Source organism: Carex rostrata, chromosome 28 (genome assembly GCF_964058835.1).
Source record: "Carex rostrata chromosome 28, lpCarRost1.2, whole genome shotgun sequence".
Taxonomy (NCBI): domain Eukaryota; kingdom Viridiplantae; phylum Streptophyta; class Magnoliopsida; order Poales; family Cyperaceae; genus Carex; species Carex rostrata.
Genome location: NC_135945.1, coordinates 5,356,000 through 5,369,973, shown reverse-complemented (window position 1 = coordinate 5,369,973; position 13,974 = coordinate 5,356,000). Strand labels below are relative to the sequence as shown.

Below are 13,974 nucleotides of genomic sequence, written 5' to 3'. Positions count from 1 at the left end.
GTACAATGTACACCTTAAACCCTTGTTGTAACGTACTCTCTCTCTCTCTCACCTTAAACCCTTGTTGTAACGTTCTCTCTCTCTCTCTCTCTCTCTCTCAAGCTTCTCTCCATGCTAAGTGTAAACACAACAATGGGTGGGTTTAGCTTAGAGGAACAGAAACCATTGATGGCCATGGTGGCAACACAGTGCATATATGCAGTAATGAATCTGGTGTCGAAAGCGGCATTCAACCATGGTTTCAGCACGATGGTTTTTGTGGTGTACAGACAAAGCATTGCTACTCTTTTTCTATTCCCTTTCACACTCCTTGCAAAGCGGTACGTACTGTATATACTATATAAATTCTCTTTAACCACCTTTTAGATAGCACTGACACAACAATTTCATACAAAGAGGAAGAACTTACATAAAATTAGGAGATCTCCAATCACCATTTTTAACTTTGAATTCCTAATTTTCAATTCATACTATAAAGTATGAACAGATCAGACATTATTCAAACCAACCTAAATTGGAATTGCCTTAGACCTATGTTACATCAACACTTGTAAAATTGTACTGCATACGTCTGTGTTTGACACGACATCGATACTCATGTCTTTATAAAATTTGAACTTAAAATGACATGTCGTGTCATGATATACACTCCTGTCGTATATCAGTTCGATAGTAGCGTTGGTTTTAATCCGCAGCATCCATGGAAATCGAATTGATCTGAAACTATAGCATGAAACAAATCGTCTGTCACTTGGTACTATTCCTAGTTAATTTCTTACTAGTCATAGTTTGAATTTGAATTTATTACTTGATCAAGGCAGAACAATGGAGAACATTTTTTTTTTCATTTATGTTTCTTTATTTCTTTTTCTTTTTTTTCTGGCCTCCAAACATGTATAACCAATGTTTGGGTGACATATGTAACACCATCATTGAAAACCAGAATCAATTTAAATACAGAGAGCATAGATATAAGCATAGTCATTAACAATTATCATGTGTTGATTTGAATTAATTTTAAATGTTTAAGCATCTCGGTTAACTTGAAACCTTTCATATTTACAGGGGCCGGGTTTCTGACATGTCCCTCAATTTTAAAGGCTTTGGATTGGTTTTCCTTGCATCTTTAACTGGGTATGTATGAAATTACTTGAAATTCAATTAAGCTGGAAATTTGTTATATTGATCTATATTAATTTTTTTATTTTACCAATGTCTTATATAAATACTCAACAGTGTCACCATGAATCAGTCATTGTATTATCAAGGGGTACATTTGGGCTCTCCATCAATGGCTGCAGCTATGGCCAACCTAATTCCAGCAATTACTTTTGTAATGGCTGCTTCTATTGGGTATGTATTATATATATACTCTTTTAAACTTTTAATCTTAGCTTATATGTGACATGATCATAAATATTGTGAAGGATATAAAGCGAACAATTATTTAAATCCATCATTTTACAATTTACAGATTAGAGACAGTGAAATTAAGGAGCTTAAGAAGCTGGGCTAAGATACTTGGCACCAAGATTTGTGTAGGAGGAGCAATGACAATGGCTTTCTTCAAAGGACCAAAGCTTTGATAAATCTGTTCAAGTTGTGTGATTTGTTTTTTTTTTTTTAATTCATCAAACTTCTTTACTTGCAAGTATAATCAGAATATGAACTTAGGGAGCTAAACAAGGCACGAATGAGCACAAAAGAGTAAGTATAAAGGAACAAATATAGAATAAATATTCTCATATCTTTGTCACTAATCATCTCTTGCTGAGCATGCAAGAAACTAATATTTTACGTGTTAATTACACGCTACTTTGAAGCCTTCTTTCATTTATGTTCCCTATCAAAGACTTCCTCAATAATCATCATCCAAATTCTTGATTTGTGCAATACCTCAAAAGCTTTTTTCACCTCAGGCAGCGATGGGCTCATTTGTTGAAGGACTGTATACTTTCCAAACAAAGGAGGTTTCAACGCTTGCACCCCAGGGTCGAATAAATGAAGAATTGCTCAAAATAAAATCCTACGAAAGAATGTATACTATCAAGTACGGTCCCTTTACCCTGGGCGACATCAAATGGGAGATCCGCCTATTACCATTTGGAGAATATTTGTACTATTATCTCTGTTTGTTAGATGATGCAGTGGTGGTCAAGAAGTTTGGCTACATATCCTTGGTACAGGATCACAGGAGCAATGGTGATTGGAAGATTCACACTTGTATAAAATTGAACGAAGAGAAGGATTTCAAAGCACACCCCTTAGGAGAGGAATGGGGCCTCCCCATGGTATGGTTAACAGGCTTTAGCAAATCAGATCAAGAGAAATATTGTAAAGATGATTGCTTCTTGAATAAATTCGTATTATGGGTCATTGCTGATGATTCCAGGAAGATGCCGGCAAATGCTGTGCGCCTTGGACAGCCTCATCAACCCGAGTTCATATCACCAAATCTTTCTGTGCCTTCGACAGCCTCATCAACCCTCCTGGTAACTGGTGATTTTGCAGATATTATTTTTCTTGTGAGAAAAGACACATTTGCTTCCCATAGGTGTGTGCTTGCAGCTCGTTCATCTGTTTTCCGATCAGAACTTCTCGCCCTACAAAAGGATATTAATATAAGCATGAATAGTTTATGTGTATCTGTACGGCACATTGATGGACTCACGTTTAAACATTTGCTCCATTTCATTTATACCGATACCTTGACGCCTGACTTCGAGGAGGTTACCCCACCAGAGAGATACCACCGCATGTTTGTCGCAGCGCATCGTTTTAAAATTGAAGGGCTCAAGTTAATATGTGAGAAGAAGCTTACCAAGGTGGTTGCCGACGCCATGATAACCGCAATAGATCTCTTGGAGTATCATGAGAACGGTCAGCTCAAAATTGTTCAGCATGATTGAAATAATTGCCTCAATTGTTCTGGATACAAAAGAAGTCGACCACCTATCTGTATGTTAGCAGTAGTTGTACCACCGACAAGTATGTCGGAGAGGAGTCCAAGTAATAAAAGGGATTGAAAGATTTAAGAAATAGAGAATAAATATTGTATTAATCTTGTGTATCAATTACAATTATAATGAAGTTCATTTACAGACTATATTATAGTTTATTTCTAAACATCTCCAATTAATCATCTCCTACCTACAACTCTAGTATTGCGAATTATTTCCCACATTATATACCCACTTATATCTCTAATAGGGATCGGAGTTTATCCATTTTTTTTGTTTTTCAAAGGTTTTGTTGTAATCTGTGTTTTTGTTAAGTTGTTCATGTTGTTTAATTGCTTGTATCATATTGGCATTTTCCTTTTTTTCTCATTTTCATTATATATATATAATTAAAATGAGAAAAAAGGAATGGAGGTGGTGATCTTGCAAGTTCAATTCAGAATCCTATTAGTTGGTGGAGCTGTGTACATTGGTCAATTTGAAAGGAACATCAATTATGATTTTTTTTTTAAATTGCTTTTTCATGAGCTAATTGGTTGTGTAACAGAACGGAGAAAGGATTCCATTAGAATTATATAATTCTCATGCATTTATTATGTGCCAAAGTACAGAGCTATAATTGTATTCTTGCTTGGAAGAAAATCACCAAAATATACTATATATATTCATGACCCGCTTCGTATAGAATTTTCTATACCTTGCAACTTCCATACAGGAGTCGAACTTAAATGAACCAGAAAAGAATTGAAACTAATGGTGTATTTAAGTATTTATCAACAATTCAATTTGAACTCTGCTATAGCAGATATGAATCAAAGCTTGAGCACACATAGGGGAGCTTGAAAAATCGATTAAAGGGGTTTATTGTGGCTCCAAATTTACAAATATAAAATTAGGAATCGTTCAGGCCCAACTATTTGTAATTTATGTGTTACGGATTCTAGGCCCAAAATGTAAGCAGGCCTAAGGCCTCCAACCCAAATTTATCAGGACTAGATTTTTCACTGGTACGGTCTGTACGGAATTGATGTGGAAAGGAAATTAAAATATACAAGATTTTTAAACAACTGTATGTTTTGACTTTATTGATAAGTAGATAACATGTTGCAATTAATAAACATAATCTGGAAGGAATATTCTCAAATCATTGTCACTATACCTCATGTCTTAGCCGCGTGCTGAGCACACAGAGAAATAGTCTTTTCCCTGTTAATTACCCCCTAAATTGAAGCCCCCTTTCATTTCTGTTCCCTATCAATCATCCTCCAAATTCTTAATTTGTGCAATACCTCAAAAGCTTTTTTTTTCACCACAGCCAACAATGGGTTCATTTGCTGAAGGAGTGTTTACAGTTGAAACAAAGGAGGTTTCACGGCTTGCACCGCAGGGCCGAATAAACGAAGAATTGTTGAAAATAAAATCCTTTGAAAGAATGTATAATACCAAATATGGTCCCTTTACCATAGGCGATATCAAATGGGAGATCCGCCTATACCCAGTTGGAGAATTCGTGTGGTATATTATCTCTGTTTGTTAGATGATACAGTGGCAGTCAAGAAATATGGCTACATGTCCTTGGTGCAGGATTACAGTAGCGATGGCGAATGGAAGATCGACACTTTTATAAAAATAAATGAAGAGATGGATTTCAAAGCAACCCCACTTGGCGAGGGTTTGGGCCTCCCCATGGTGCCGTTAACGTACTTCACCAAAGAAGATCAAGAGAAGTATTCTAATGATGATTACTTTGTGCATAAATTCTTTTTATGGGTCAATTTTGATGGTTCCAAGAAAGCATGGGCAAAATCTATGCGCCTGCGATGGCCACAACAACCCCAGGTAATATCAACAAACCCTTCTGAACCTTCGGCACTTGATCAGCCAGATGAAGAAGAAATGGTAATATCACCTCCTGTAGACATAATTAGTACACTCCTAGAAACCGGGGATTTTGCAGATATTATTTTTGTTGTAAAAAAACACACATTCGCTGCCCATAGGTGCGTGCTTGCAGCTCATTCCTGTGTTCCGATCAGAACTTCTCGCTCTACAAGACAATATCGATACGAGCATGAAGAATTTATGTGTATCCATACAGCATATGGATGGACTCACATTTAAGCACTTGCTCCATTTCATTTATATGGATTGGATTGGGTTGGGTTGATATGAGACAGCTGGTTAATGGACCCGTTGCTTTTATTAGGGAGAGAGAGAGAATGGAAAAAAGAGGCCCAGCCCAGTTAGAAAACATGCGACGTACGTGATAGCTAGAGTTCTTTGTGAGTTAATTAATTATCTACCGGTAATAGAAAGCTAACGAACGGACCCGATCACAACTCAAAGTTTGAGTTACTTTAGAGCATGGGACTAAAATTTTCTTCAAAATTCACGCGGAACTTAATTTTGAGTTACTTTATTTAGTTTTATATTTTAATTAAAGAAGAAGGAGACTGATAATTAACCCCGCAATTAACCCCGCACAAAATGCCAAAAAACTCCAGCTGTCATTTTTTTTTTCATAAGGTATTAATACTTACGTACAGAAGTATTTATCTCTAAGAACAAAAGTATTTATCTCTAAGTACGAAAGTATTTAAGGGACCACGCACATTTTTTTCATGGAGGGTGGGGGGAATCTCAAATCACATGGGGGGACCATGCACGTTTTTAGAGGTGGGTTTTTTTATCTCATTTTAATCTCGTCCACATTTCTCACAATCTATGAAAAATTTTGCGAATCTAAAACCACGAACGTTTTCTACGTAATTTTCTCTTTCAAATGAGATCCATGATGACATACTTTCGAGCAAGTCGTTACAGAAGTATTTATCCCTCATCGTGTAAGTATTTATATCTATACTTGAAAGTATTTTTTTGCATATAATACTTATAATACATGATATTAATACTTTCATATATCAGTATAAAAACTTATAATACATGATATTAATACTTTCATATTTCAGTATAAATACTTATAATAATTGATAGTAATACTTTCATATGTCAGTATAAATACTTATAATACATGATATTAATACTTTCATATGTCAGTATAAATACTTATAATACATAATATTAATACTTTCATATGTCAGTATAAATACTTATAATAATTGATAGTAATATTTTCATATGTCTGTATAGATATAAATACTTGCATGATGAGGGATAAATACTTCTGTAACGAGTTGTCCGAAAATATGTCATCATGGATCTCATTTGAAAGAGAAAATTACGTAGAAAACGTTCGTGGTTTTAGATTCGCAAAATTTTTCATAAATCGTGAGAAATACGAACGAGATCGAAATGAGATCAAACTAATTTGGAGAGAGATAGAGTGGGGGGATGGTGGGGGGATGGAATGGGGGGAGTAATATAATTGTTCAAAGAAGAAACACACAACATTAATAAATTAATGAAATATTGGTGCAATTAATTGACAATCATACTAATCTGACGATTAATGTTTTTAATCAATAAAAAAATTACTATTACTTCATATTTGTTATAATTAACTTGTGTATATTAATTGTTGCATGCGTTGGTTACTTTCAATCTGATCAGGGACGTACAGTATTGAACAATTAATTAATATTTAATTATGTGACATAATTAAATTAAAAACCCGGATTGAACATTGAGTACTAAACTAATTGGGTTTAATTACCAGTGGCCGTCTACTATATATTTATCCAATTACTTACTTTATCCAAATTATTTTAGACTTTAGATAAATAAACGGGTTGGGTTCATATTCACATGCATTATATATAATGTACTTTTGAACAGCCGGCTAGATAAGTTTAATAACATTGAATATTCAAGATGAATTCCATATATTTGTCACCTTTCACTCAAGCTCAATTCAACTCCTTAACCAACTTCAATCCCAATTCATATACAAATATTACCACATATAGCCTCACTAACTCATAAATTCACAGCCAAACGTACTATGTTATAGCTACAAATTAAATCACTTGACAATTACATATTAATTATTATGTCTTCTCGATCTGCTCTGCAGCTGTAAGTAAGAATCACCATTGCAGTTACTGGAAGTTGACTTACATAAACCTACCCGGTTTTCCTTCATAACTTGAATTTGAAAAACTGACCATCAGTCGCCACTATTTATTCCCTCCCTCTCATAAGTCATAAGCTTGCTTATTGAAGCGGGTGTGGACCCGTTAACCCATTATGACTCAAATCTAAAACATGAAGCAATTTCAGATTTCCAAATTCAGGCCTTATGTTAAGCCTGTTATTGTTTAAGTAGAGAGAAGGGGCCATATCAAATCAACTGTGCAAAAAAAATAAAAAAAATAAACATACTTTAAACACTGACAGTTTTGGAGGGAGTATGAACTATTTAACAAAGATAAGACAATTCAAACACTTACTGTAGATGAATTCGAGCAACCCATAAGGCGGCGTGGCCCCTTATTTATGTAGAAAAATCAACTGAGGATTGACATCTCATCTCATTCGAGAGAGAATTTGAAATGCAAAACCAAAATCAAGCATTGAAACTACAACAATAAAAAATCAGTAAAGCAGGATGGTACGGACAAGTCCTGGTACCATTCAGGTGGTACAGGCAGTAGATCAGTACTCGGTAAAGAAGGTGTGTGTATATATTGGTCAAATTTATTTTCAAATTTAGATGCTACACACAAGAGAACCCGCCTCAGATTTCAATTTGGCCTAATTAGGCCTAATTTAAATTAAAAAATTCAACTACTTGGTAGCGATATAAAGCAGTGAAGTGATAAAATTATGCTGCGCAAAAAATATTATTCCTAAAAGAGTTACAATGAACTACAGTAAACTGATTTATTTGATTTCACATGGTTAAAGAAGTTTTATCAGGGGCAAATTATCAAAAGGAAGACAATTCCTACAAGTACAGTACACCATGGCACTACAGCAAAATGACTCGTCTGAGACCGAGTTTTGGGACCAGGGACGCAGAAGATCCCTGAAAAATAAAAAAATAAAAAATAAAAAAAGCACCGGGACGGATTTGTCCCAAAGCCTTCTGGGACCGGCGCCCACACCCTTCTGGAACCCATTTGGCCCGGTCCCAGAAAGTCTCCTGATATATGCGCTGGTTCTCTTGTCCTGCGTTAGGTCTCTCTGGCCTCCTGCGAAAAAAAAAGGAAAAAAGGGCAAAAACCGGCGCACCGATCATCTCCTGTCCCGCAAAATCGACGCACCACCGACCACCTCTCCGCCGATCTCCTCTCCGTTCTCTCTGTTCGACCACCGACCTCCTCTCCGTTCTCTCCGTTCTCCACCGATCTTCCAAAGGTATTATTTTTTTCTCTTTTTTTTCTTAGTACTGAGGGGACTGTGATTTCTTCTTGTTTGTCCCTTCTCATATGATTGAGTACTGGTACGGCATTAATCTGGTAATCTACTGTTTCTTAGTACTGAGGGGACTGTAATTTTCCAGTAACCACTGATCTATGTGCATGTGCTCAATTCTTTAGCTGATGAAAATAGATAGCTAACCAATCATTAGGAGAGGTGTGAACTGCTCTTTCTACTGTTATTATCTCAATTGCTTAATGTGTTGGATCGGGTGATACGGGTTTTCGGGTTGAAATGGATATATACTAAGAATGTGAATTCCTTTTTGAATTAGCTCTGTTCAGGTTGAAATTTGAATTTTACTGGAAACTGGCAAAAATTATTTTGGTCCCATTCAATTGAGATTAAATTTTTGGAAAGAAGGGAATTGTCAGTGCCTATCATAATTAGTTTAGGTGGGAATCATTTAGTCCATTTTCTTGCTATTGTCATTATTGTGTTTATTAGCTGAAATTGGTGACTAAAGTTTTCTGTATTCTGGTATTGGTTCCAGTACTGGTAATGCATGTATCTGGTTTATCTTTTTTTGAGGTTATTTGGGGTTTAAATTCATTGGGAAGTTGTAGAGTTGATATCTAAGTTAACTTGAAAAGTAATAAGAATCCTTATTATTAGAATATAAAAGGAAAGTAACTTCAGGCTGGAAATTATAAGAATCCTTATTATTATAATATAAAAAAGGAATCATCGACCTCCCTCTATTGAAGAAGGTAAAGAGATTCACTGTTAAGTTCGAAAACACCTTAAAAAAACGTTTTATTTGCATCACTATGATTACTTTCATTGAATACATATTTAAAAATAAAGTAGATTGTTTGAAGTCATTGATCGAAACTCGAAAGCCTCAACCCGCTTCTCTTCATGCAGTCATTGAAGTCAATCCAGACGTGTTGACTCAAGCTGCATGTGCCGATCTGGACCGGGAAAACAATTCTTCTAACCAAAACAGGTAATCTAGTCTGGTACAGCTTAACGCTTCAAAAAAAATTGTGGTGCTTTAATTGTGCTACTTTAATATATACTTCAAAAATAATTATATTTTTTGTGAGTAGATTGCATGGTATACCAGTTTTGTTAAACGATAACATTGGCACTTCTGACAAGCTTAACACTACTGCTGGTTCCTTTGCATTACTTGGTTCTGTTGTGTTTTTTGTCAGATTGTATGTAAACACTACTGCTGGTTCCTTTGCATTACTTGGTTCTGTTGTGTTTTTTGTCAGATTATATGTATCATTGAATACATATTTACTAATTTCAAACAATCTACTTTATTTTGTTTTTTGTTTACTTTCATTAGCTTTCCAGTGGTATTGGCATATGTTTTGTTGGAGACTATATGGTTTTTCTTATTTGTTTCTATGCCTGCATTAGCAAATATGTACTAATTAAGCAAATATTAAGGAGTTTATTAATTCCTTGCATCTTGATATATGATTAAAACACATAGTTACTGGATTTTTTTTTTAATTTTGGCAAATTCAAGCTTGGTTTAGTAAAAATGTGTTCTATAGGTATGTACTTGGAATTGTTATATTTGTCCTTTGTACTGAAACCCTGAAAAGCACTCCATGAAAATTGTTATACTGCATGTTTCTTTCTTTTAACAAGACCAATTCAAGTCTGCAAGTAGAATTTTTGGCCTGATGAAGCTCTTTGGCCCTCTTTTGACGAAGACATCTGGTATGCCAACACAGACAATAATGCTCACGGCGACAACTACGATCTCGGTGCTCTAGGTAAAATACACATACTTAAATTTTATAAATTTGTATTTAAAATTGTAATGTAACACTAATTTTTTTTTTTTTGTAATGTTTTAGGCAAGACGAGATCGATGTATCATCCAGGGGGGTCTCGGGTGTCTTCTTCACAATCGCGAGCCGAATCGCAATCGCACTCGTATACTTCGGGGCCGCCTCCTCTCAGGCAAGAAGACATAAATGCGATTTCAGGTCAGGTGTTAGGCATTATTCAACCATAGCTCAACCAATTCATGGAACTCATGGAAGAGATGAGGCGTACCATGGCGGGTTCTTCATCTCATCAGGTACGGAATCCAATTTTTGGGTATGTTTGAATCCAATAAGGTCATCCATAAAAATTTTAGTTATATTCTCACAGGGAGGTTCTACCTTGCACCCCGATACTCATGATGACAGCAGGGATGATCTCGGAGATGACTAGTAGATATTTGATGTTTTAGGATATTATGTCGTACTTTAGATATTTTGTTTTTATGTCGTACTTGAGATATTTCATATTTGATGTTTATGTAGTACTTTAGATGTTTTATGTCGTACTTGAGATGTTACATATTTGATGTTTATGTAGTATTTTAGATGTTTTATGTCATACTTCAGATATTTCATATTTGATGTTATGTAATACTTTAGATATTTCATGTTTATGTTGTTTTGTGAATTGTTTGTGAATTAGTTGATATTTGATGTTAAATTCTTGGTACGTACCAATTAAAACAAAAAATATGAGTTTTCGTCACTAGATCACGTTTCGTACCAATTAAGGTGAGAGAAAAATATATGAATAGAATGAGTTTAATATTATATTTGTTTGTTACAGTTCTTACCAATTGAAAATAAAAAAAAAAACAAAAAACAAAAAACAAAAAATAACAAAAAAAACAAATAATACGCTTCTGCGACCCATATGGGAACCTTCTGTGACCGCTCAGTCGGTCTCTGATAAGTTCTTAGCCACGTCAGCATGTCACACCAGGAACGGATCTAGTTGGTCGCTGAAGGGGTCATCTGCGACCGGCACCATACCCTTCAGAGATCGATGACGTCAGCAGGGCAGTCATCAGTGACGGAGCAACTGCGACCGAGTCATCTGCGACCCATTTCAGCCATCTGGGACCGATTCAGACCTTCTGCGACAGGCGCTTCACCCATATGCGACCCATTTGGCCGGTCGCAGAAGGGTATTTCTGCTGTTGTGTGGGTAATATCAAAATACCAAATATGCCCTTTATTCAATCTATATAATGACCTGATAAATCTATCCAGGTTTTTATATATTGGACCAATTCAACTAATAAAGTAATTGTATAGTACCAGAAGGGCCCACATGCTGATTTTCTGGTGCCTTTCATTAATCATTAGTTTTTCATCTTCATTAAACTATAGTTCCTGCAATGGAGAAAAGTTGGTTTACTTCATTTATACCAGCAGAAAAATAGTAGAACATGCTGAAACATGTATAACCAAGCCACAACAATGGAGAACATTTTTTTTTTCACTTATGTTTCTTTATTTATTTTTTTTTTTTCTGGCCTCAAAACATGTATAACCAATGTCTGGGTGACATATGTAACACCATCATTGAAAACCAGAGTCAATTTAAATACAGAGAGTAATAGAGCATATATAGTAGAGTCCATATTGATGGATTGATCATGTTGCTATTTCCAAAGTTAGAAAAAGAGTCATAGAGGATAGATTGCTAGATATTTCCAAAATTTAGTAGCTATATATATAAACATAGTCATAATCAATTATCTTGTGTTACAGGGGCAGGGTTTCTGACATGTCTCTCAATTTTAAAGGCTTTGGATTGGTTTTCCTTGCATCTTTAACTGGGTATGTATGAAATTACTTGAAATTCAACTAAGCTGGATTTTTTTTTTAATGTTAAGCTGGAAATTTTCTATATTGATTTATATTAATTTTTTTATTTTTCCAATGTCTTATATAAATACTCAACAGTGTCACCATGAATCAGACATTGTATTACCAAGGGGTACATATGGGGTCTCCATCAATGGCTGCAGCTATAGCCAACCTAATTCCAGCAATCACTTTTGTAATGGCTGCTTCTATTGGGTATGCATTATACTCATTTAAACTTCTAATCTTAGCTTATATGTGACTTGATCAAAAATATTGTGAAGGATATAAAGTGAACAATTATTTTGTATTTCCAAAATTTAATGGTGGATCTTCACACGAATATCGACAAATGGGTTATTGGTGGCCTCTATCTCATGGGAGCAAGCAGTTTCTGGTCTTTATGGCTTATATTACAGGTAACTTTAATTAAAATTTACAACAATATTAAATTGTGAATAAAAAGAATAAATTAAAAGAGTTTTGTGTACTCATGTTACTAAATTCCAGATCTTGTTTAAAAGATTATTTAAATTAGCCAGATCTTGTTATATTTCACATGCATATATACTACATATTGTTGCAAATAATTTTTTTACTGTAAGCGTTGTTCCGATGAAATATGATAATTTTAGTCTTTCCATTTCTTTGTAGGTCCCCATTTGCAAATCGTACTCTGACCTGCTATCACTCTCAGCATGGACGTGCTTGATGTTAGCCCTACAAGCAGCCGCCGCAACATTTTATGTTCATCCTGATTTGAGAATTTGGTGCTTCACTTCTTTGAGTGACCTCTTTGCTTGCATATATGCAGTACCTAACTTGACTGCTTTGCCTCTTTTAAGATATATTAGCTATTTAAGAGGAACAAATATTGATACAGTTGATTAATTTTATGGTTTCGCAAGGTTTCTTTGGATCTGCTGTGACCTTCTCATGGTGCATATTCGTTAGAGGGCCTTTGTATTCTGCTATGTTCAGCCCGCTCTCGACTATAATTACTACAATTCTTTCTTCTATTATACTTCATGAAGAGTTCCACATTGGAAGGTAATTGTGTTCAAAATCATTCACAAAATTCATAGTCAGGATAGTTTTACCATTATAAATGCTCATCGAGGAACTTAAATAAAACCATAAATATAAGTAAATCAATAACATATTAATAAATAATAAAGGAAGAAATAAGAATTGGAACGGAAAAGGTTTACTGTAATTAGTAGTGTAGATTCTAATAACTCTATTTCTTTTTTATTCTAAAAGTTGACACAAATTAGTTTTGCTAATTACTTCTACAGCTTTGTTGGTGCTACTGCCATTATAGGGGGGCTGTATGTTGTGTTATGGGGTAAAGCTGAGGATTTGAAGAGAATGGAAGAACAGAGAAATTTAAATTTTCGAAAGATTTCCATCTCAATAGACACTGAATCTCAAAATTGTGAAACTGATATCTAGCAATCCCTCCTGGCAAACAAGTCAGAGTTGGAATGAAGATTAATGTGTCAAGTTTTTGCTAATATTTATGATTTTTTTTGTCAAGATCATGTCATTCAATGAAAAAATTAATTTTGGCCATTTTACTTTTTAATTGGGAAGATCTGATATGCACAGTAAACTAAAAGTTCCATTGTTTAGTTCATGGATCTACATATTTCCAGTTTGACCACCAAACTTAAGTAATTAATCAAATATGACTACATTAACACTGTCTAAGCAAATTAAACGCAAAAAATAATTCAAATATGACTCTGGCTTGATATTATCGTCCTAAGTTTGACAGTAACATTATTATCGTTGAAATCCCTAAGCTAAACAAGATTTTTAGGTCGAATTCCTATCAAAACCCTAGACATTTTTTACTATATAATTTCAACCTATCAACAAATTATTTGGCCAAGATATGTTTAAAGATACTCAAAATATACATGTTGTAGATTCCTTTACAATTTTCCAGAAGTTTTTTGTTTAGCTAAATCCGATCAGGTTGTGTGATTTGTTTTCTT

At 34.7% G+C, this 13,974-nt stretch overlaps 1 protein-coding gene and 2 long non-coding RNA genes across 3 annotated transcripts; all 3 read left to right on the top strand.

Moving 5' to 3' along the window:
• Positions 1 to 7,934: 7,934 nt before the first annotated feature.
• LOC144545584 (uncharacterized) lies at positions 7,935 to 9,504 on the top strand. The gene is made up of 3 exons (XR_013508559.1): positions 7,935 to 8,279; positions 9,153 to 9,291; positions 9,395 to 9,504. It is a non-coding gene; the product is annotated as an uncharacterized LOC144545584 (long non-coding RNA).
• A 478-nt stretch (positions 9,505 to 9,982) lies between these two features.
• On the top strand, positions 9,983 to 10,741 carry LOC144545583 (uncharacterized). Its single transcript, XR_013508558.1, has 3 exons — positions 9,983 to 10,081; positions 10,166 to 10,392; positions 10,467 to 10,741. It is a non-coding gene; the product is annotated as an uncharacterized LOC144545583 (long non-coding RNA).
• Positions 10,742 to 12,294: 1,553 nt separating this feature from the next.
• LOC144545668 (WAT1-related protein At4g30420-like) lies at positions 12,295 to 13,426 on the top strand. The gene is made up of 4 exons (XM_078294223.1): positions 12,295 to 12,390; positions 12,626 to 12,773; positions 12,880 to 13,021; positions 13,270 to 13,426. The coding sequence occupies exons 1-4, from the start codon at positions 12,295 to 12,297 to the stop codon at positions 13,424 to 13,426; spliced, it is 543 nt and encodes a 180-aa protein (XP_078150349.1).
• Positions 13,427 to 13,974: the final 548 nt, after the last annotated feature.

Bases quoted from the DNA above. Each gene is read 5' to 3' on its own strand.
- LOC144545668 (XM_078294223.1), top strand. From the start codon at position 12,295: ATGGTGGATCTTCACACGAATATCGACAAATGGGTTATTGGTGGCCTC. The intron at 12,391-12,625 runs GTAACTTTAATT...ATTTCTTTGTAG, and splicing joins CTTTATGGCTTATATTACAG to GTCCCCATTTGCAAATCGTA. The intron at 12,774-12,879 runs GCATATATGCAG...TGGTTTCGCAAG, and splicing joins TTTGAGTGACCTCTTTGCTT to GTTTCTTTGGATCTGCTGTG.